This window comes from Opisthorchis viverrini, assembly GCF_000715545.1.
Source record: "Opisthorchis viverrini unplaced genomic scaffold opera_v5_52, whole genome shotgun sequence".
Lineage (NCBI taxonomy): Eukaryota > Metazoa > Platyhelminthes > Trematoda > Opisthorchiida > Opisthorchiidae > Opisthorchis > Opisthorchis viverrini.
In genome coordinates, this window is record NW_008751708.1 from 1,677,753 (window position 1) to 1,698,870 (window position 21,118).

At 41.9% G+C, this 21,118-nt stretch overlaps 1 protein-coding gene across 1 annotated transcript in view; it reads right to left on the reverse strand.

Annotated features, from left to right (window-relative positions):
- Positions 1-20,810, reverse strand: part of T265_03596 (hypothetical protein) — a gene marked incomplete at both ends in the record, with an annotated part of 120,663 nt that extends 99,853 nt beyond the window's left edge. The window contains 6 exons of the mRNA XM_009168115.1: positions 976-1,169; positions 1,852-1,912; positions 2,987-3,089; positions 9,521-9,612; positions 9,649-9,704; positions 20,493-20,810. Coding sequence (XP_009166379.1) covers positions 976-1,169; positions 1,852-1,912; positions 2,987-3,089; positions 9,521-9,612; positions 9,649-9,704; positions 20,493-20,595 — 609 coding nt within the window. The remainder of the gene's footprint in view (positions 1-975; positions 1,170-1,851; positions 1,913-2,986; positions 3,090-9,520; positions 9,613-9,648; positions 9,705-20,492) is intronic.
- Between the last annotated feature and the right edge of the window lie 308 nt (positions 20,811-21,118).

Consider the following 21,118-nt stretch of genomic DNA (forward strand, 5'->3'; position numbering starts at 1 on the left):
TTTCGCTGCGTACGCTGGCTTGCTCGCCTAAATGTCTAGCTAATATAAGAAATGGCATACTGTCTTCATCCCTAAATAGAGCCGTGAACTTGTAACTCAGTCACTGTCAGTGTGGCACACTTTTCTGTTTCATATTCAAATACTACCCCCTTTTAAACAGAACTACTCAGCAGAAAATAGCTAAACTGAGGACAGCACTCTGATTTTTCACATTGCAGTCCATCTCGGTGAGGCCACCTCAGGAAGCGAAACTCTCATGCTTTAAAAATGGGTGACTCATCCCTCAGGAAGACACAACAAGCACAGCGGGAATACCTTCGCCTGGATTTACTGGTTGAATGTCAAGTCAAACACTCGATGTCACAAGCAACTTACCATATCAGCATACACTTCCGGGTTGAGCGAATGATTTAGCCCGAAAAATGCGCACAACACTCTTCGTTAGATCATAACACGGTTTTAATTCTGATTGGAAGTGGAGCACATGATGAAGCAAGGCATGTAAACTCAATATTTACCGAGTTCCAAATAACTACCATTGTTTTTATCACTGCATGGGGACACAGCTTTACCGTAATACATCTTGCCTTGCAGTTTTAGCGGTTTCAGCCGGGTGGAAAATTTATCAAAATTCTATAATAATGTGCAAGACATGGCTGACGACCATTACACAAGTTCAAAAGTTGTATTAATACGCATCAGATATGCAATAATAATGAGTATCTGGGGCGTTAAAGCCCATTGTTCCAAACCAATAAACGCCAGTTAAAACAACAGGATACAACAGAAATCCCGTTATGCTCCCTAGAACCCATGCAGGAGGGTCCTTGCTAGTCACCTCTCCTACCAGGAAGCATCCCCATGGCCTTTGTGTACCCCCTTCCAAAAGGATGCTCCCTTGACGGAAAGTGCTATACTGAGTACATCCTGGTGAGAGTTGTCCACGTTGCTCAGAACACAATGGAATGTCCTTACCTGGAAGTCTTGCGGTTTAGTGGAGTAAGGCTCCTTTGATCTACGCCGCACGGTCCCCGTGGAACTTCCTATGGTGCCGGACACATGGGCGGCTGTCTCAGCATAATCAGTATACCCTCCAGTTTCGCCGCCTCCATCGCCACCGCTGGCGCCACCACCGCCGCCATCACCACCACCCTGATCGACAACTGTACCTGAAAGGTTCGGAAATAAGACTCTTAAAACGCTATTAATGGTCATTAAGAGCAAAATTTCCCCCGATTTTTACTGAACTGCAAAGAGGTCATCTATTTTTTTTCTTTAACTAGTTAATCGTTTACTTCCCTGAACCGAGAAGCTGACAGTATGACAATTTGTATTCATACATATGTTCGGCACCAAACATTTGTCGTCTTGGAGAAAAAACTGGAGAAACTGGAGGTAAACCTGACCGGATCCACCGACTGCCTACCGAACTTTACCGAAACTGACTTTTCGAGCGACTGCAAGCGTTTTCAGAGGTAAGATGTTTACACACTACCGAAGATAGTGGGTTCAAGAGTTGCAGGGTATGAGTTGCCGACTACTTCCAACCGCTTTAAAGGTTGCACAGTGGCAGCGCCGCTCGAATTTCATTTACAGAACAGATCATTATTGATGAGGAGGGAAGCAATGGGCCTTCATATATAAATTATCTGACCTGCTTATCTACATTTCTGATATCACAAGATACAGTCCATCATGCGTAAGCTAAAACGTACTTTCTTTCTGCACTGGAAATTCAAGCCAGGCTATAGATAATTTAATTTAAGTGGAGTGTCTATGTATAAAGTAGTGATGTCGTTAAACTTGTAGTGCTTTGTCGTATGCATAGTTACGATGGACAATTGAACTCACCAGCTCCAACGTCTCCACCGGATTCAGGAGCAATGTACCTGACCACAAGTTCAATTGAACCCTGTCGCAAAGGAACGCAAAGTTGTTTCTTCACCAAACGTGTATATAAACTGATTGTTCTTCTTCGGAAACTCAAATTTACGGAAGACGAACAAAAGGTTATACCCTATGACTGAGACCCAGGTATATGACTTCTCTGCGCCAGCTGGACCACCTGAGACGCACGTCATATGTATAGATTTCAATTCAAATTCCTGGACGTCTGCCACGTCTGTCACTACCAGCAGTGGATTACTGACTGTGTTGCGTCTATAGTGAGCCAGATGCTAGCTTTGTTCCCTGATTTGAACTGACACAGCAGAGACGGGGAACCTACTAAGCAAAATTCAACCGCATATGATTCAAACGAGAGTTCCAGCGACTGAGGGGTCCGAGTCTCCCATCCCACGTTTGCCGTCAGTCTTTTTGTTGACAGCACTCATCTCTTCCACCTCAAATCACAACTGTTTTTGAAAAGTGCACAGGCAAAACTATCTATTTTCATAGACAGTCATAAGCCATAGTCTGAAACAACTGCCTGGTCTCATTCGGATTTGGTTGAATTGAGTCTGTCGACCTTCCGTATTAGTTGGATTTTACCGCCTGTACGGTAGTGGATTACCAGTATTTTTTGACAGTAGAGGCCATTAACCTGATTAGCTCAGTGTGTGCGCGACATTGTAAAAGTATAATGTTAAAGTTAGTTACCGTTAGCTCCTTTCAAATTTATGACTGGACATGAAAGTATCAACAATCTTATGCAAGAGACTGAGGTTCCTAAACAAGCCTGATGGGGCAAGCTTTCCGACAAACTGATTCAAGTTGGAAGTCTCATTTTCACAGACCACATAGTGTATAGGTTTCTAACATTTTCGCACTTTTGGCCCAATTTCCGTTTTATGGTTGGATAAAGCAAAAACCTTATGACATGGTCGGAGAAAAAGTCACACGAAACTGTTCTAAACCTTCCATTTACAGGAGTCTAAAGACATCTCGGTTAGCTTACTACAGCCCAAAAAATGTCCTGCAAAGTGTGCTTCACATATCAGCTTGTTCGGATATTTGTAATATGCATCCTCAAAAAGGAGTGGCTCACCGTCGTTTCCTTTCCTTTTTTATCCTTGAGGTAAGCTTTTATCGGTAGTTCCTTGGCTCCGGATACAAGATTTCTCAGGGGTACTTCGGTCATTCCCATGAATCTGATAAGGGTCGGTAAAGGGAACTTCAACAAACCACGTAGTAGAAAATTGACGGCTGCGCTCAAGACGAAAATAATGCAACAATGTGGCCATTGGCCACTGCGTTCTCAGCTTGTGGGGAGAATATTACTCTCAACAGAATTAACCGAGCCCCTGAGCGTAAAGAGAGAATTTCTTTGAGATAAAAAAACTCTCCTATTTGTGCGAGAGAACATTTGGGGATATTGTATTTGCTGCCTAGGTGTAAGAACACTGACCAATCAGAAAGATTTCCCAAAGTTTCCGATGGCGTTTGTTCTTGACTTTTCTTAAATTACCCAGGCATTTATCGCTTTATTCGCAGTGAACGCTCCGGATATTCAGTACCACCACAAGTCTTTTATACACAAACAGGTCCAAGTATATGCATATACTCTTCCTTCTCCAAAAAGGGTCATTCTCGGGACAGGCCAGTTCCTAGTCATCATCATCACGGACAACATGACATCAGTATTCAACACCGATGCTCCGCTGCCGTATGGTTTTAAGTGAGCTGGGATACTGTCAGGGCGCGCACACCTAGACAGAAGGACGATTAGGGTCCTCAATCAAAGCCTTTGGCTGAGAAGCCTAGTCGCTAGGGAGCATCGTTTGGCGGGAAATGCGATTGCATTATCATTTCTACGGAACAGGCCGACACATGTTCCAACTCCTAACCTGGAGGACCAGGAAACTGTTTGTCAAACCTCTAATCATTGACCAACTTGCTATGGGAGACTCTGTGAGTGTCTCGGGAACACCCCCTTGTATAGCTCAGTGAGTCGCTGAGATGCGCAAGCTGGTAAGGTCCAGTCCAGACGGGGGACTACTTTTCGTCTGTTCCTTGAGGCTGGCTTCAATCACTTGGTACTGCTCAGAATGATACGTTCCCGATTGGTCCCTTCTTTATAAGGAGTATTGGTAGACAAGTTAATTAAAATAGAGTAGTTATCTTCTGCGTGTTTACTTGCTTCTCTTATGTAGGTGGCTCTACATTGGTGTCAAATGCTTGCGGGTGGACCGCATCCATGTAGGCACAAAAACAATTGTAGTTCACCAACTACATGCAGGAATACAGCGGCTTGACAAATTTTGATCATCACATCCACTTGGAAGTCATCTGCCTATAGATGCACACATACATAGCAACACAGCAACCTCCCCACTGAGCTGTCCTTCCCTGAAGAATCCACTTTATCTCAGTTTCCACACAGCATAGCACTGGACTGGTGAACAAACGGCAAGTCCCCTAAAAAGGGACTAGGAAGGATCCGGAAATATTTGCCATCCATCTCGAAGAGTCATTTTGACCGATACCAGGAAACGTCAACGCTGATTAGCACGATAGCTGACGTTTGATCATGTATAGATAGACGTACTGTTCAGATGCAGTGGAGTTGATTATCCCAACTTCACAGCACTGATTCCAGAATGTGCCTCATTCATATGGTTTGACTTTGAGCGCTAGAGTGAGAGGGATCGTTGAAAATGCAATTCTTGGATGATGGGTAAGTTCTTCCATGACTTCACATATAGTCTACTTATGGACACTGGAATGTGCAACCACACTAAGTCTCCCATCTGTAGTGCGTGAACCATGAGCCTACCTAACGTAGTATTATTTCTGGTGTACGTGCTGTTAGAAGGTAGATAGATGCAGGTAACATCTTGGCACTCCTAATCAGACCTCGTTGATTGCTTGCATTTTCCATCACCGGCGACTGCGTCCCTTTACCAATGGCCGTATGAATGCGGTCCATACTGTTAACTCGAAGCAGCGCTCTCTCGGTCGAGCAACCTAGCAAAAGCGATGACAGATGTTAACTGATGGAACCTTGGGCGAAAGTGTGGTCAATCAATGCATGATTCGGGTCCCGTCCATGGACTCTACTCCTTCGTTTTGGGTCAAAATTCATGATTTTACGAACTCATCTTTTCCACCTCAAATTGATCTAACCTTTACCATATAACCAACGAGTCTCTTCGCGTGGAGCGTTTATCTTTATGAAGACCGTAAGACGTATTGGAAAGTGCCGGTTTGATGACAGGTGCTTTACCTACTCTAATCAAACTAAAAACGAAGTCAAAGCATTGGTTTACAGTTGCTTAGAAAAGCGTAATTATGCGGATATCAGAAGTACTAAAACAAGCTTTTGGAGGACCAACACACTTTTGCCTTTCAATGGTACAATTAAGTCAGTTCAGCCTACTTGAAAAGAGGGGTTCTTCACTGAGATACTTATATTTCATGAGGTAGTTTAAAACAGGGAGGAGTCATGAAGACGGCGTGAACTAATGGGCAGCGACACTACGGACAATCTATTCCCCAACGACCTTGATCTAGAACCTTTGGTCAGACAGACTCATGCACAACATGAGCCGGATTCCTTGGATTCGCCGGACAAATAAAGTACGCATTATTACCGGGATGTCCAAATTAATCTTGTTCTTACCCCACCGAGGATTCATACATGAAATCAGAGCGCATTTGGTCTTTTTCCAATGTATATAGGTATATAGGTAATCTGCATGCATTGGTTGTTGATCAGGTGGCTGTTGACCTGTTTGTTGAGATTGACAGTTGACTTGCAAACGATGTGTTACCACACGAGGAGACATCATCAGTTCGCATTTGGGTGGGTTTCGCCTTTTTTGTCTGTGTAGGTTTATGTAGTATTTGAAGATTGCCTGTTATCTTTCAACGTGACTGGCTAACTTGGAGAGAGCGTTTTTCGAGTCTATTGGCCCGTTTGCAATCTTTATTGCGTTGTGGTCCGCTTTGTTTTTAGTTGGTTGTTTATCCCAAGACCTTGTATTTTTAGTAGTTTCTTTCAAAGCTTGCTTTGACTGGCCCCCTTTAAATTTGGATTGCGCAGTGGTCTGATCTGGAGACTGACTGGTTGGTTGCACCGCCCTTTTTCATCCGTTGTAACGGTTCAGTTCCCTGCGTCCTCTAGCTGCCCGCCTCCAATGTAATTGAAATGTCCGTTTGAATCGAGCTTTTTTGCTTCTTCTATGGGTTCCACGGCTGTTTTCTTCTACAGTTTGGAACCATGTAGATCTATCGCTTCCTTGATCTTCGTGGTTTATGAACGTGCTCAGTTTCAGTGTTTGGTGAGAAGAACACAGACCACGATGCAACAAAGATAAAAAACGGGCCAATAAATTCGTAAAAAAGCTGCCTCCCAATTAGCCAGATATGTTAACAGAAAACAGATGGCCTTCAACTGCGATATAAACCCACACGGACAAAGAGGGCGAGAACCCACCCAACTGCGCACTGATGATGTCTCCTTGTATGGTGACGAGACATTTGCGAGTCAATCACCAAGCTCAGCGAACAGATCAACAGCCACCTGATCAAGAACCAAGCTACTAATAGTTCGGCGCAACACCATACCTATATGCAACTGTCTGTCTCAGATTACGCGTTTTTTTTTCATGGAAAAGGACTCGAAAGACAGTTGGCTAGGTGAAAAGGTTACAGGAAGGTTCTTCCCAAACTTTTAGAAATAAACGGGTGAATTCGGTCCCTCTTCAGAACTAAACCCAGTCTGACTGGTCAAACAGTGAGGTGCACAAAGTAGGCTTGNTTGAATCAGAAAATAAGTCAGTAATCAGAAGACTGGTAGATCGGAAGAATAGTGGAACTAAATTGAAAGCACATTTTACGTCCATATAAAACCAACGTTTTAGTTTCCCCATTAAGAACTGACCTCTCCCACTTCACAGGAAGTGACCACCGGCCAGAGCCTACATCTGATCCTCACTGGAAGGCCCACTGTATATATGGACTCCACACCGTCACCTAGACGGTGCGGTAGTGAGAGGACAATGATACGATGTAACAAAAGATAAAGTTCGCTGTAATATTGAAACTTTGGGGACTCCCGAATGACAGTGGAACTTCAACAACAATTGTTCAGTGCTCACTGTTATGCTATTACATTTAAGTAGGTTATGGCTATCAACAAAACGCTGTATAGTTGTCCACCTATTTTATTCGCACCGGCACCAGATGATTGCACAAAGCATCATATTAGACTTCACACGACTGCCGAGAGGTCATTAAAAGATGAAAGCACCTCAGGGTATTTATGACGGGCTACCAATGTGACCCTTCCCTAGGCATTCTCTTCTATGTGATTCTTTTGGATTCGGTTTTATTGCCGTACGTTGGCGAAACACAGGTAACAACACAGTTATACGTCTTTCTGTTGGTCGTAACACAGTCTCTTATGGTTAAACATTACAGGCGGACATCTAACGGTCCAACCTCTGTTGATTGGTTAGTCCCTACGGGTACCAGCAGCTCACCTATATATATGTACGCCAAAAGAGTGGGGTCATCACATCATCTTGTTCATGATGACCGAATAATTTCGAATGAGAACAGTCGATGATTTTATTCGAAAGAGAGAATTACTTTCAGCAGCGTTGTTTGATAACGAGAGGATAAATCTCTGAGTGACGCTCTTAAAATCTCTTTGTTCATGGAGCGCACTTTCGGTGGGTCACTTCAGATACGACTTGGCTAGGTCAGTCCATTGGTCCTGTCGCCAACTGAACTCGATGACTTTCGGTCGCAGTACATTGTACCACCTTTCTATGCCTGAAGTCACAATGTGTCCTTAGAGAGCAACAAAGACAAAGTATGGTATCAATGCTATACAGACTATGATGTGGCTTGAGATGGCCTGATGGTTAAGGAGCAGACCTATTAACCAGAAGGTCCGTGGTTCAAACCCAACCTCGGCATCCCAGGTTCTCCCGTCTAGTCTTGGGCAACTTGGTAGTATCTCAACCCTGTTTTTCCCTTCGGGTGTCAGGGCAACCAGGCACCGAAAGTGTGTTACGGCTGAATGGGGCTACGTTGGGGTAGTTTGCTTATAAATGTGCTGTTAAGCACAATGAATAGCAAACAAAATGCCCTAACAAACTATCAGCAGTAAATGTTGATAAATACGTGTTTCATACAAAAGTCAATTTGGTCTACCTAGGTAACAATATCACATTCGGTAGAGATGCAGTGAATGCTGAAAGGATCGGTCAAAAATGATGACTCATGAGAGGATCGGTGCCATAAGTGGTGTCGTATCTCGGTGTGGTACTGCATTCAGAAATCTTCATGGCACCTGTTCCGCGTCTAACGGAACCAACAAAAGGCCACACTCTGTTGAGGGTTTTGACTTTCTTCCTGGTTGGGAGAAAACAGCCACTGACCCATCGCTACGCTCCACTACGCTCCCTAATAATGCACTGATGATGTCACCTCGATTAGTAGTGACACGTTCGTAATCAAGTCGCCCAGCTCAGCGAAAAATCCAGCGACCATTTATGCATTTAATATGCACCTCAGGGAAGGCTAATTCCCCCGAAGTCGCCTCTCCTCAACTGACTTGCTTTTCGTTCAAAGATTATGTGACTGCCATGAACTTTTGGTACTTTGTCGAATTAATTCGTGTTGCAATATTCGCAAGATGAATTGGAACGGTTTGTCATTTTTCACATGCTCACAACAAGCTATGGAACGTGGTTTCGTCTAAGTCGTTCAGACCATGTGGAAGTATTGTTCCACATGTCGCGTTAACTGCATATTGTCGTTTTATCGATCCGTTTGAAATAGAACCGGCGATATTACTATGCAACTCAAGCAAAGGAACGATTAACTGAATCGTTGGGCATGGATAGGCACATACATAGCCGGGTATTTCTTAGTACAAATTATCCAGACTCGGTCATCATACGTGTAGATAGAAGCGATATTAATACGGTCACATGAGCTGACTTTAAAATTTCACCATTCCATAAATGGATACAATCTGATCACTGAGGTTCAAGAGCATACGTTTCTAGCTCTTGCCTTCGAGTTGACTATTTACTGCTCACTTTAGGCAAGAAAATCGATGCGCAAACAAAATTTATGGAATAAGAACTTGCTTCGGATACACTTCTGTCTGCCTTCTATTTAGACGGCAATAGTTTATCGAGTGTATCTCGCCGAAATTTTATGAAAACCTTCGGGAAGCACAATAAGCGATGTCGGGGAAATAATATGTAATAATATATAATACACAATAACATAATATTGATCAGCTGAACATTCCTGCCCAAAATGCACAAGCTGCAAGATATCAGTAGTTCGGAGTACCCAACTAAATTTCTCGTTTTTTTGTCATGTGTTCCGTGTATGAAATTCGTAGCCTTTCCAAAAAAACTCCTGTGTATTCTATCATAGACATACAGTGAGTTAAATCCATGCATAAATCCCACATGCACACGACTCAAACTTGTGCAATACTCATGGAATGTTAAATTTCGCCTAAGCTCAATTAAATAGAAAATTGTCCAAACTTCAATTTCGGCTGTATTTATTCCAGAATGGCCATTTTATGTATAAAATGTGCGCTTACTTGTCCGCTGTAACTTTGTCGAAGTCTTTCACGGTAACCGTCATCACATCTGTACTCGACAACGGTTTTCCTTGTAAGTCTAATGAAAGAGTCTAAACCGGGAAACGTGTATACGGCAAAACACGTACCTCGTTCCATGCTGGATTCAGATTGTCTTCAATCACTTTGGTTTCCTTCTTGAGTCCTAAAAAACGGAAATAAATGAGTAACGAGAAGGGAAACATTGAGAAGCCCAACACAGACCTATGCAAAAAGGACTAGAGGTGTATTCTGCCAAGGTGGGCTTTACGAGGGGGAGACCGTGGTTTGAGTTGTTATGGATGGTCTTGGCTTGGCTTAACTGAAGGCTTTCCACTTGTTTTATGAAACAAAAAGCTGATTTTCCTTGCGCGTATTTATTTCTGTCCACTCTCCCTGATTGCACTGAGGTTGGGTTTCTTAACAGACTTTGATTTGGAAGTCCTTAAACAAACGAGTTTCAACCAAATAAATAAACCCGGAAAAATAAAAGTCCAAATGATCATATTGGGTACACCAAAGACATATCTCATTGTTTCGACGCTTGTTATTTTCGGCAAGGTTTAATTAGTGAATCACAATAATCGTTAATCCATGCAGACGATAAAACATCTTCACTGACTAACAGTTTGTAGTGTCACTCGAATCGTTGCTTTCTACTCTGTGCGGTTGTTTGAGATACCTGCAATGAACTCTGTGGATAGTCAGAAACCGAGATGCATATTAATATGGCTCAGGTTGTCTACTTTTAAAAATATCTCTTGATATTTTGACTTTAGCGGGAATCTGCAACAATTGTTGGTATCTTTTCTTATGAAGGAAACTACTCACAAGGTTGCTGAAAACTCTTCGACACCCCACGACCGGTTTTTCGAAAACAGTGCTATTCCTGTTTAAGTAGAACATAAGGTTGATGAAAACTCGGGGACTGCGCCTACCTGATGAGCCCCAAGAAGGGCAAAACCAGTCGTGGGCTGTCGAACAGTTTTCAGGAACCTTGTGAGTAATGTGTTATGTATAGAAAATATATTGCAATATCTCGAATATCATGCTAAATAAAACATGATGCGGCCTGTGTGCAGCACATTCAGTTGTAGAATATCATAAACGAGAGATTCAGTTGAGTCTCTCTTGAAAACCAAATGGATTTGCATATCAGTGAATTTCTCCAAAAAGTTTGGTATCATTACGTCCTATTTCACATAATTAAGCTCATTACACGGACAGCGGCTTTTATATGAGAGGTGCATCATCCTTGAGAGTGAGGGTGTTATGAATAAACTCGAGTAAATTGTTATAACGAGGCATAAAAACAGTAGGGGCCTCTGTCAGCGCCACGTTCGAAACACTTGCAAGGCTTCATGTGAAAGTTTACTCAGAACATGTGCAAGTTTGTGATAATGTTTGGCCACCAGTCAGCGTCATCTGCTTAGCAGAACACAGCCAACAAAGTCTTGTCATTTACGTCATCCACGTCACAAAATTTTAGGGAGATGAACCAATCTATTTGGGGGAAAACAAAGTGCAGTTATTACACGAACTGAATAAAAACGGACACCTCGATTCTATGTTTGTTCGGAAATAACTAGCCACATCTGGTGGATTTTATTGGTTTAGTGTATCTGAGCTCGAGGCTGCTCGGTAGTTAGGACAAGAAGTTAACACCGGGTAGGTTTTTGGTCCGAATCCAAGCTCGGCATTTCCACTGCTACCATCTAGGTTCGGGTAACCTGACCGTATCTCAGCCATCGTGGTCTCTTCGGGTTGCATGAAAGCTGGTCACCAAAGGGGCACCTGAACGATTACCCCTGTCCTCTGAACTCATTAGGAATCTGATTGTTAGGGGCGGATTGGATATTAAATAATCCTCAATTTTATCAAGGCAAACCTGGAAAAAGACAAATCACAAAAGTGAATTTTTCGAGAGAGTTTAATGTGTAGTTGGTTCCCGGGTAAGATATGAGAAAATAATGAGTTGACTGCTGAGGTCTACAAGGGAAAGGTCCAAAGAATACAGGTTTTAAGATAAGATTTCGTCATCTCATCCAAAATTACTCGCTAAAATAACAGTCATCTAAGGGTGCCCAATGAAGTAACAGTTAGTTCACCGGTTATTTTGAAATCAGTCACAGGCAATTGATGAGTACATGTCAGGATACATTTGTTCCATTTATAGCTCCTTTGTTATGTCGCTGGCCTGCCGCCTTTTGTAGCGACAAGCATCTGCGTCAAACTGCTTCAACTACGAATGCGCTCCATTCGGCTGATGCTGGCAGATAATAATCGGAAGCCAGTTTGGCCCTCAGTGATGTGCAGTTTTTATTCAAATTACTGTTCTTATGTGCCTAGCTGAAACCAAATCTATTCGTGTTGATTGGGAGGGCGTTGGTCCAATGCTTCTCACTCTGGACACGGATGATACGTCAGAGGTGGCCTTTAGAGCTCTCCTTATATTGAAAGAGTATTGTATTGCAATAGAACATGCAGTTGACTTTTTTTTCCTTTCCATCATACTGAATTAGTTTTGTACTTGTCTCAACAGGTTTTTGATGGCGTCAAACGTACGTTATAATTACCGTTTCATGATTCATGAGCAGTTAGTTTGTACAGTTAGTAAGACACAGAATAAGCGTACAAGAAATTAAAACCGCACAGTGAGAATGGTCAAGAATGTTCAAGAATGTCCAAGACGATTCAGTGTGGATGCGGCACTATTTTTTCACAACCATCAAGGGTTTATCTTCGTCCAAGCAACAAGAAGAGAATGATACTGTCTCAAGCGAGATTGTCATTAACGTCATCAGGACACAGCAACGTCGATTTTGGCGAGGATGCTTCTCTGCCGCACAACCACAAAATTTATTTAAATATATTTAGACCATTACAGCAAAAAGAGGAAAACAGAGTGGTTGAGCAAGGGAGTTCAGTGGTGGTCAGTCACAAGCATTCTGGAGGGCCTAAAACTCCAAGCGTTCAATTATTCAATCTGGAAGGGGACAGCATGAACACCACTGCCATTGATTAGCCGCTATTTCTTTTACTGTCTCCAGTCAAAGGCAGAAGGGGTCACGAGGACCCCATCCTGGAAGGTAGATCAAACCAACAACATAAACTCTTCGTAACCTTCTTCACACCATTTTGCAAAACCATAAGTTGCTCACCTGGCAGTTTGCGGCATTCTGGAGGAATCACGGAGAACGACACTAGTCTGGGTAGACAATTTACCGGCATGCGCAGCGCATGACTTAGAACCGTCAATATTGAATACTGGTATTATACACAGGGTGAAAAAAGGGTAAATGTTCATTTGTGGGCAAAGTGAGACATCTCGGTTTATTTACGTTGCAATTCCGCAAAGAGTGAAGTTGACGATTCTACATACGTCAATCAATATCAGTTGACATAATCAAGAATGTAGAATTCAGTCAAATGGCACAACAGTTGACTTTAAGCACGTCTTAAATTTGCATTTAAAATAAGTAGCGATAGCCCAAAACTTGTGCGGAATGGACAGAACGATGTAACGACAGAGTCACATTCCCCATAGTTATTTATCGACATTATAAAAACTTGGCGGAACTTTCTCAGCGTAATACCATCACCAGCATTGCATCAATTATATCGACTACCGCCTCCAATGCGCAGCTAACCACACCAGTTACCAAATTATCGGTGAACGATACTGTGACCGCTGGAGCCACGGCACGACAACTACTCGGATTTTACAACTGTTGATGGTAATGATGACGATGATAATGCTGATGATAATGATGATGATGATGATGATGATGATGATGATGATGATGATGATGATGATGATGATGCAGAGAAGTTAGCGTAACACCTTTACACCGTCGTGTTATTAAATTTAGAAAAAAACTTGACGTGTACACAGAAGAATGGTCTTCACCTCCAACAGGCAAACAAAACATATAGACAGAAACTGGCTATGGGAACGCCATCGAATTTGGTTTTTAATGGAGGTGATTGATGAAAATCGCATTTACTCAAAAAATAAGGATGAATGCTGATGTTGAGGAAACACATGTCACCCTAGGTCTAGGTTAATGTGTGAGCGGCCTTTACGCTATCTTTAGTGTTTTACCCGGAGTGATTGTGTAAAAAGTCAATTATAAAGACTGGTAAAAAAATCAGATCAGTGAAACACACAACGAATACAAGCAACCAATGAAATAAGAGTTAGCGCATATGAGCGGTCATGAGTAGGGCTGCTTAGTCTGAGTATAACATATGGCGCCACTTGGAAGTATGAATACTATGTTCCTATAATTATTACAGAAAATTCGTTCAAGACGTCCCAACCATATACAGATGAACTGGATGGTCAATAAATTTCACTTGCAATGAACGGTTGGGCGCTACACGGCACTTTCACGCGCAAACATCTGTTATGTATTTTCGTAAGCAAACTTGGCAGAAACCGTGCAATGCAGTTTGCTGATTATATCGTCCTTCAGTCATCTAAATTGTTGGCCATTGAAATCGTTCTTCAGACCAATCAAATTCAAATGCGATGGCTGGTATGTCCCACAACATTAAGTTAGATAGATAAAAAGCATTCAGCTCAACTAGGAAGGTCTTGAATATCATCTAGAGAATCAGCCATCAGCATGACAGTGAAATATAGAAATGAAAGGTTTGTTACGGGATGTGATAAGTTGAACTATTCGAATGATGGCTGGGGGAGCAGACTGGGGGAGTTTTTGCCTTGAGTATGCAAGCGAAATATTTCCCATGAGAAAGACATCTGGTTGTCTAACGAGGATTCAACAGAGCCTAGGACGAAGCGACTGCACCTGGTAGGTATCAGAGTTAGAGGTTGTCTGTCTACAATTAGCATCTGCAGTCTGGTTGATCTTTATCACGGTGAAAAATGTTTTCTATGAGACGGTGTGCAGTGAGGAGAATGATATAGATGTGTATATTGGCGTAAATGTGGAGTTTATTGAATCACTTTGCAAACTGCACTTTACTCACAAGCAAAGTGCAATGGTTCAAATGTCGTTTTTTGTTTGGATTGAACCTGATACACAGTTGAGCATAGCAAAGCAAAATACATTCCTCTATGGTGAATGTAACCCGAAAGCATTTTCTGACGTCATCATTTTACATATTCCGAGGAAGCGACTCCTACATATGCCTAACTATATTCCTTCCTTGGCGAATGGGTAGACGGAGCACAACTTGTGTCTTTTCCTAATTTAAGTGATGCCAGATGAGAAGGTTGCATCCATGCAATCGGGCGAGGCCCGTTGCGCTAGGAAACTGTTTATCCGGACTGCAAAGCAAAGACCAGTTCACACCGAAGCTTTTGACTAAAAACGCTTTGTGCAGTGGAACGTCAAACAGAAAGCAACTATTTGCATCCTTTGCAGTTGACTTGCTTTTACTACCAAATATTACTGCTTTCAAATACTTCTATTCGTGGTTGTCATATCTTGTGTCTAGAAGAGTTGATTCATGCACATGGAGGTTATAGTTCTAACGAAATAAGCTGAAAGCTCAAGAAACAGCTTAATACCACTGCCTAAAACTCAGGCGGTGAGAATTCGTCACTCGATGACACGTCAAGAAGAGGAGTTCCAAATTTTGTCCCTGAGTAGGTATCGGGTTGCAATCTGTGCATTCTGCAAATAGCTGGTCCGTGAGTCACAGTGAATCCATGTTATCCTTGGATCAGCCATAAAATGCACTAATTATCAGCTCCCCCTGAGTAGGTATCGGGTTGCAATCTGTGCATTCTGCAAATAGCTGGTCCGTGAGTCACAGTGAATCCATGTTATCCTTGGATCAGCCATAAAATGCACTAATTTATCAGCTCCCACCTCCAATGCTCGGTTACCTACCCCACCTCTTCGAATCACCGGTGAACGAAGCTGTGGCGGTTGATAGACTGAACAGAGATCACACCTTAATCAGGCCTAACCAGTGTTAACAGTGACATATGAGTGAACATCTCGAGTTCCTTACTTCCACAATGGCTATTTATGTCGACTTCAGCTCCGTCCTTTTTATTTTCGTTTCTGACCATATCAAGATAGTGATCCGGTTCATAGATTAGGTGAACGGTTTTCGACAAAATGATTGGCACTTCCATGTGTTGAATTCATATCACACAAGCACTGGACTAACTCGGCTAAAACCCCTCTAATTATTATCTTCCTTCTGCACCCAATGTGTTACACCCATACCGTTCGTCATTTAGAGCACAGCCAGATATAAGTAAAAAGTTTGTTCGCATCTCTAAGGTTCAACTTTAAATTTAGATTCACGTCAGCAGAATACCAAAAAGCTAAGTTTGACTCCGTGATGTTCCTAAGTCTGCCCGGTTGACCTAAGCGCAACGGTTTGCTGCGTTTTCACTCGGCAAGTTAGATAAAGTACTGGGCTGGAAACACAAAAAGTCAAGTCATGTGCAGGACTTATGCCCTCTCATTTACATGAAGGACATGTGCACAGAATACAAATTATATGAGGTATCTGAGGCATGAGACACGAGGTTTGATTTTGTTTCAGTCGATTCTGAAACTTACTGCATATTATTGGGAGCCACTTCATCAGGCAGTGAAGAGATACCTATGTTTCAGTGAGCTTTGTATGACAGAACTGTTTGTCAAGTCACCTTAGTTCTTCTTCTACCTCCCGGGCATTTTGGTGCAAAAATTACCATGACGCGTTAAGATACCTACTGTTCAATGAAAAATTCCAAGCCTTTTACTATCCTCACTCTGAATCGGAGATAGAATAAACGAGAAACAATGCAGCTCAATTGTGGCCCAAAGACGCGAGAAGCATTGCTCAAACATACTGCGGCTAAGTTTTAGCCTTTAGAGTAAACAACTACTTGATTTACAGATGTTCTGGCGGATGCAGCAGCATAATTAAACCTCAAAAACTAAGCCCCATATGCTGAAGTCACGAAAATAGCCGATACAAATGGCTTCTAGAATTCCCTAATCAAATCAAGCTGAGATATAGATCTGCAAAAAATTGGTAAACAAAACTACTGCTGTATGTTGACTGTTACCAGTGACTACAAAAGCTTTCCAAAATTACCAACAATACCATTACTAAAAATCTGCAGGCTAACAGACAATATGAAGCCACAATCTCCTTTCAATTAAAGGATAGAACGAAAGCATGAGTCAGATGTTAACGTATGTTAAAAAAATAATAAAATAAAATAAAATAGGCTTTATCTTCATGCATCTCTCAGTGCATTCATTCAGGCTTTCTTAATTGAACGCCTCATATAGCAGCGTGGGTTGACTGGATTTTCCTCAATGCTTTTTCACATAATATCTAATGAGCTCTGTTGACTACAAGCTCATGCCTAAATTTGGTTGAAAATACTCTTCTGCATATCACCGCACAGTATCACGTCTTTGCGTATCTACGGACAGTAAGTTATCTTTATGGTTGTACTTTGCGACATTCCCAAAAAAACAGAACTTGAAGCTAGCTAGTGTCGTGAACTCACGAACTATGGTCAGAAAAGTATTTCATATATGTCTTCCAGATAGTGAATAAATTTTTTGAATCTGAGACGTCAATGGTGGGGCAAGATGCACACAACTTATTGAATGCAGTTGTCATGGTCTGTTGTTTGTGTATTTAGACTGAGGCTTTGCAAAACGCAGCTAGATTAACAAAACTTCCATCTCACCCTTTTGCTTGTCAGAAAACTACTCAACCATTAACTGTTCACTGGCTCATTTATCACGTTGAGCATAAATTTATGCACAAAGATGCATTTAAAATTTATCAGCAACTTACAAATAAGTTAAGAAAACGCTAGATCCTAATGCAGCGATATCCGGTGTCAAAGACTTTAAGATTTTATTCTGGTCAGGTCGACTCTATATCGCAGATTGTGATTGGTGGTAACACCAAACGTTGCCAAATACGAATAACGCCAAGGCAAATTAGTAAAATTAACGTCAAAACTAGGTCAGAAAAGTCAGTTTTATGGGCAAGAGTTAAAAAATTCATGGCCATGAAGTGACCTCCGTTCCCGCCAAAACAATTCAGCTGCGAATCTGTTACGCCGCAGCTTTGTGCCTGTTATAAGAGGACATTTTTTGCACCAGGAGTAAAAGTGGCCTGCATTCTTATAATCTCGGCCTAACACAGGAATGTAGATCAAACACATTTTATTGATGCTAAGCCAACATCCTTAGATACGCGGCAAATAACAACGGATGGTTTTTACTTTACTATTCGGTCACATCTACCTAAACCTGAATATGACGGTGCCGCATCCCATTGGGAGGGGATTTATATTCAGACCGACCAATCGCTTTTGTCTTTACAATAAGCGTTTCAGATCGTGTCACTTAAACATTGCAGGTATTGGTGCGTTCAGACGGTCGTTTGATTGTTAAATTTTACACAAATATCGCCTGGTTTGTACGATGTGCAACCGTCTTAACAGCAAAAGGTAGTATTTTGGTCTAAACAGTTAAAAGATAAATGTTGAGTTTGAAGCCTGCATCTTGGAGTGCAGGGTTTGACTGCTCATTACTGACACTCGTACGCTAATCCTGTCATCTAGTTACTAGAAATCTATCATAGTTCGTTCTAAACGGGTATCAGCAGCACGAAATTTGTATGCTGCGCGCCCGTGCTTGTTGGTCTAGGTTTACATGTGGCTCTTGCTTGTCCATTATTATCATGAGTCTACTTCACAGTTGGATAGCACCAGTCGACACAAGGCGTTCTGATTTACCCTAATGGCGCGGGAAAATAGTGTCCAAACGTGAATTAAAAAACGCGACTTGTGGCAGACAACTGGGTACTTGCCGTGATTTGGATAGCGTCTCGTTCCTATAATGTTTTGTTTTGCTTTTACCAAATCACGGCGCGGATGGTGCGGTAAAATAGGAGTAAGACGTCTCTTTGAGGTCTACAAAGACCGTGTGGGTTGCTGTGCTCTAACTGCCTACTTCACGTCGACAATATATAACCTTTCCACAAATATTTTGTCCAAGGTGTTTTAGTTCAAAAGTGCAGGGCTTATTTTATTCCCTCAGTTCAGCGGCTTAGTGGTTGAGGCACAAACCAGAATTTTCGAACTTTGAAACCACTATCGGTATTTTGCTCCTTAGCAACCTGGCATTAAACCGGCAGTTGTATGTGCTTCAAATGAAGCCGCACCTATGCATGCCAGCTATCCACAGCTAAAAGACCCATTATTTAAAGTTTATTCATTAAGTTTATTAAGTTTATTAATTTAAGACAAATCAGCCTCCGATAGACTGTTCCTTTACGCTTGCTTTGGATTGGAAACGACATGTATTTTTTATAACCTTCTTAAACTATCCACTTTATGCGTAATCTTTTCTTTTATAAGTGTAACTAATTGATATGTTTCTAGTATTCGTCAGATCTGTCTTATTCTGCTGGTTTTTTGCATGGCTACCGTGCTTCAGCTTGTACCCGTCCGTCGTTGGCAATCATCTCATCGGTCATGGTGTTGGATGCGCTGCATAATCCGTAACACAGCTGATAAATATGAAAGTCCTTGTTTATGTATACCATGAAACATCTTGAACCGACAAACTTGCTTCCGGGTCCGAACACCTTGATTTTGCTTGTAATAATTTGTTTTTGGGACTTTGAGTAAAGTTTTGGACTGTATTTTGCTTATCTCTACTGGAGCGTGAAAAACACTCAGTTACATACAATAGCCATTATACATTTTATGTCTAGTGCTGCATTTTTCAGACTTACTGTAAGTTTTCTTAACCTTGATGCGTACGTTTTGCACGTTCCTCAACGTGCACCTTTTGTACACTGTTTTTCAACATCACTTGCCGTTCTGTTCGACAAGAAACTTTCAGTTCACGACAAAACATTGCTTAATGCTTTAGCCATATGTCATATTTAATTTGGGTTGTGTGGTTCGCTGCTTTAAACTGCCCTGACACTCATTTTATTCGCTTTTAAAAAGCTGGAGTAGGTGTCGGTCGGTGTAGCTGACACCATGCACTGTATTTTGGTTGGAACAAAGATGTGATCTCTGCAGTCCAACGAGTACTGAAGATTTTGTGCCCGCATTTAATCGCGAGTGGGGGTGAGAACCACCTGCCTTTCTGAACCTGCAATACGCAGCATAGTTCATCCTCCTCCACCAACTTTCGGAATTGTGAGTCCAGAAAGCTCAGTGGACATTACCGCCGTTGGCCTTTTAGTCTCTGGATTTGAAAATCGTTTTGACGGTTGCTATGAGGTAGTAGTGCGCTGACATGTGATGTACATCTGTCACGGGGATGCGATTACATCCCTTCGGCATGACATCACAACGCTGGAAAAAATTAACTGATTTTGCCATTTCAAATATAACCGGTATTTGAAAAGCCAAAAACTGAAGCCCACTCAGGTCTAGTCTAGTTTAGGATCAGTTGAATCCTGAGAGTTGTCTAGTATAAACCGCTTGCTCCTCTCTTGTACTGATGCCCCTCAGTGGTGTTCCTATGGTTGCCATTAATTTAGCTTAAACAGCCGACCCAATCCGAGGCTGAAAATGACGGAAAATTGTCCTTCTGGAGAAGCACAGGAACTATTATCCTACTATACAAACGTATTGACTTCCTTGAGTACAGCTAAATGCTGATATCCATCGACTGACCCAACTCACCGGCAAAAAGTTTGAAAGGCGCTGTTAGTCCATGAATCCCAATAGGGTGAGAGCAAACAACTCACCCAACAATCATGATCGGAACAAGATGGGCACAAATGGTCGTTTGTTTTCGACTGTAAATCCACACACTCAGCGCACAACCAACAAATTCTGATGAAGTTGAATGGAATGGTCTACAGATGTTTGTTAGTGCATTTATTTATCTCAATCACCCAATGCAATAACATTGTTCACAACAATGTCAATATCACATAAGCTATTCTACGTAACATTTCCCTTAAATTAACTTACCTTGGTATTCAATAACCACATATGGGTCACTTTTTCCTGTTATTTCCACATTCGGGAGGTTAACCCCACATTTTACTAGGACTTCTAGAGCATATGCTGCCATGCCCCCAAATTCAATCGAGGCACAATCACCTGAATGCCATAGTATGACCTTCAAAGAGTCGAGTGATGCATTAAAAGAAAATATGCAATTGGATCACCTTCCCACTTTTACGTCTTCACTCTCCGTTCGTGGGATTTCGTCCACAATGATTATTGTGTATGTCTTATATTGAGGAGGTGCTCGATCGGGTCGCTCACATCAGAGCTACTAATTCGCAGATCCCGATGGAAACCAAAGCTACTAAAAAACGCAGGTGGTTTCCCGGGGGCTACTGAAATCCTTTCTCACAGCGACCAATAAAAGGCCGCTGGCTATTCGCACAATGAGATTGATTTCTCGAAATCTACACATTTTCAGACTTTCCACTTCATAGTGTAGAATGTCTATGTATAATGTGCATGCTCCTGTATTATTGAAAATCCTTTACTATGGCGATTTGTTTATGTGAACTAAATCCCCAGGTGAATAAACACCGCCAACTTTGAATACCTTAACGGATGAAAAAAATCGCGAATTGTGGAAA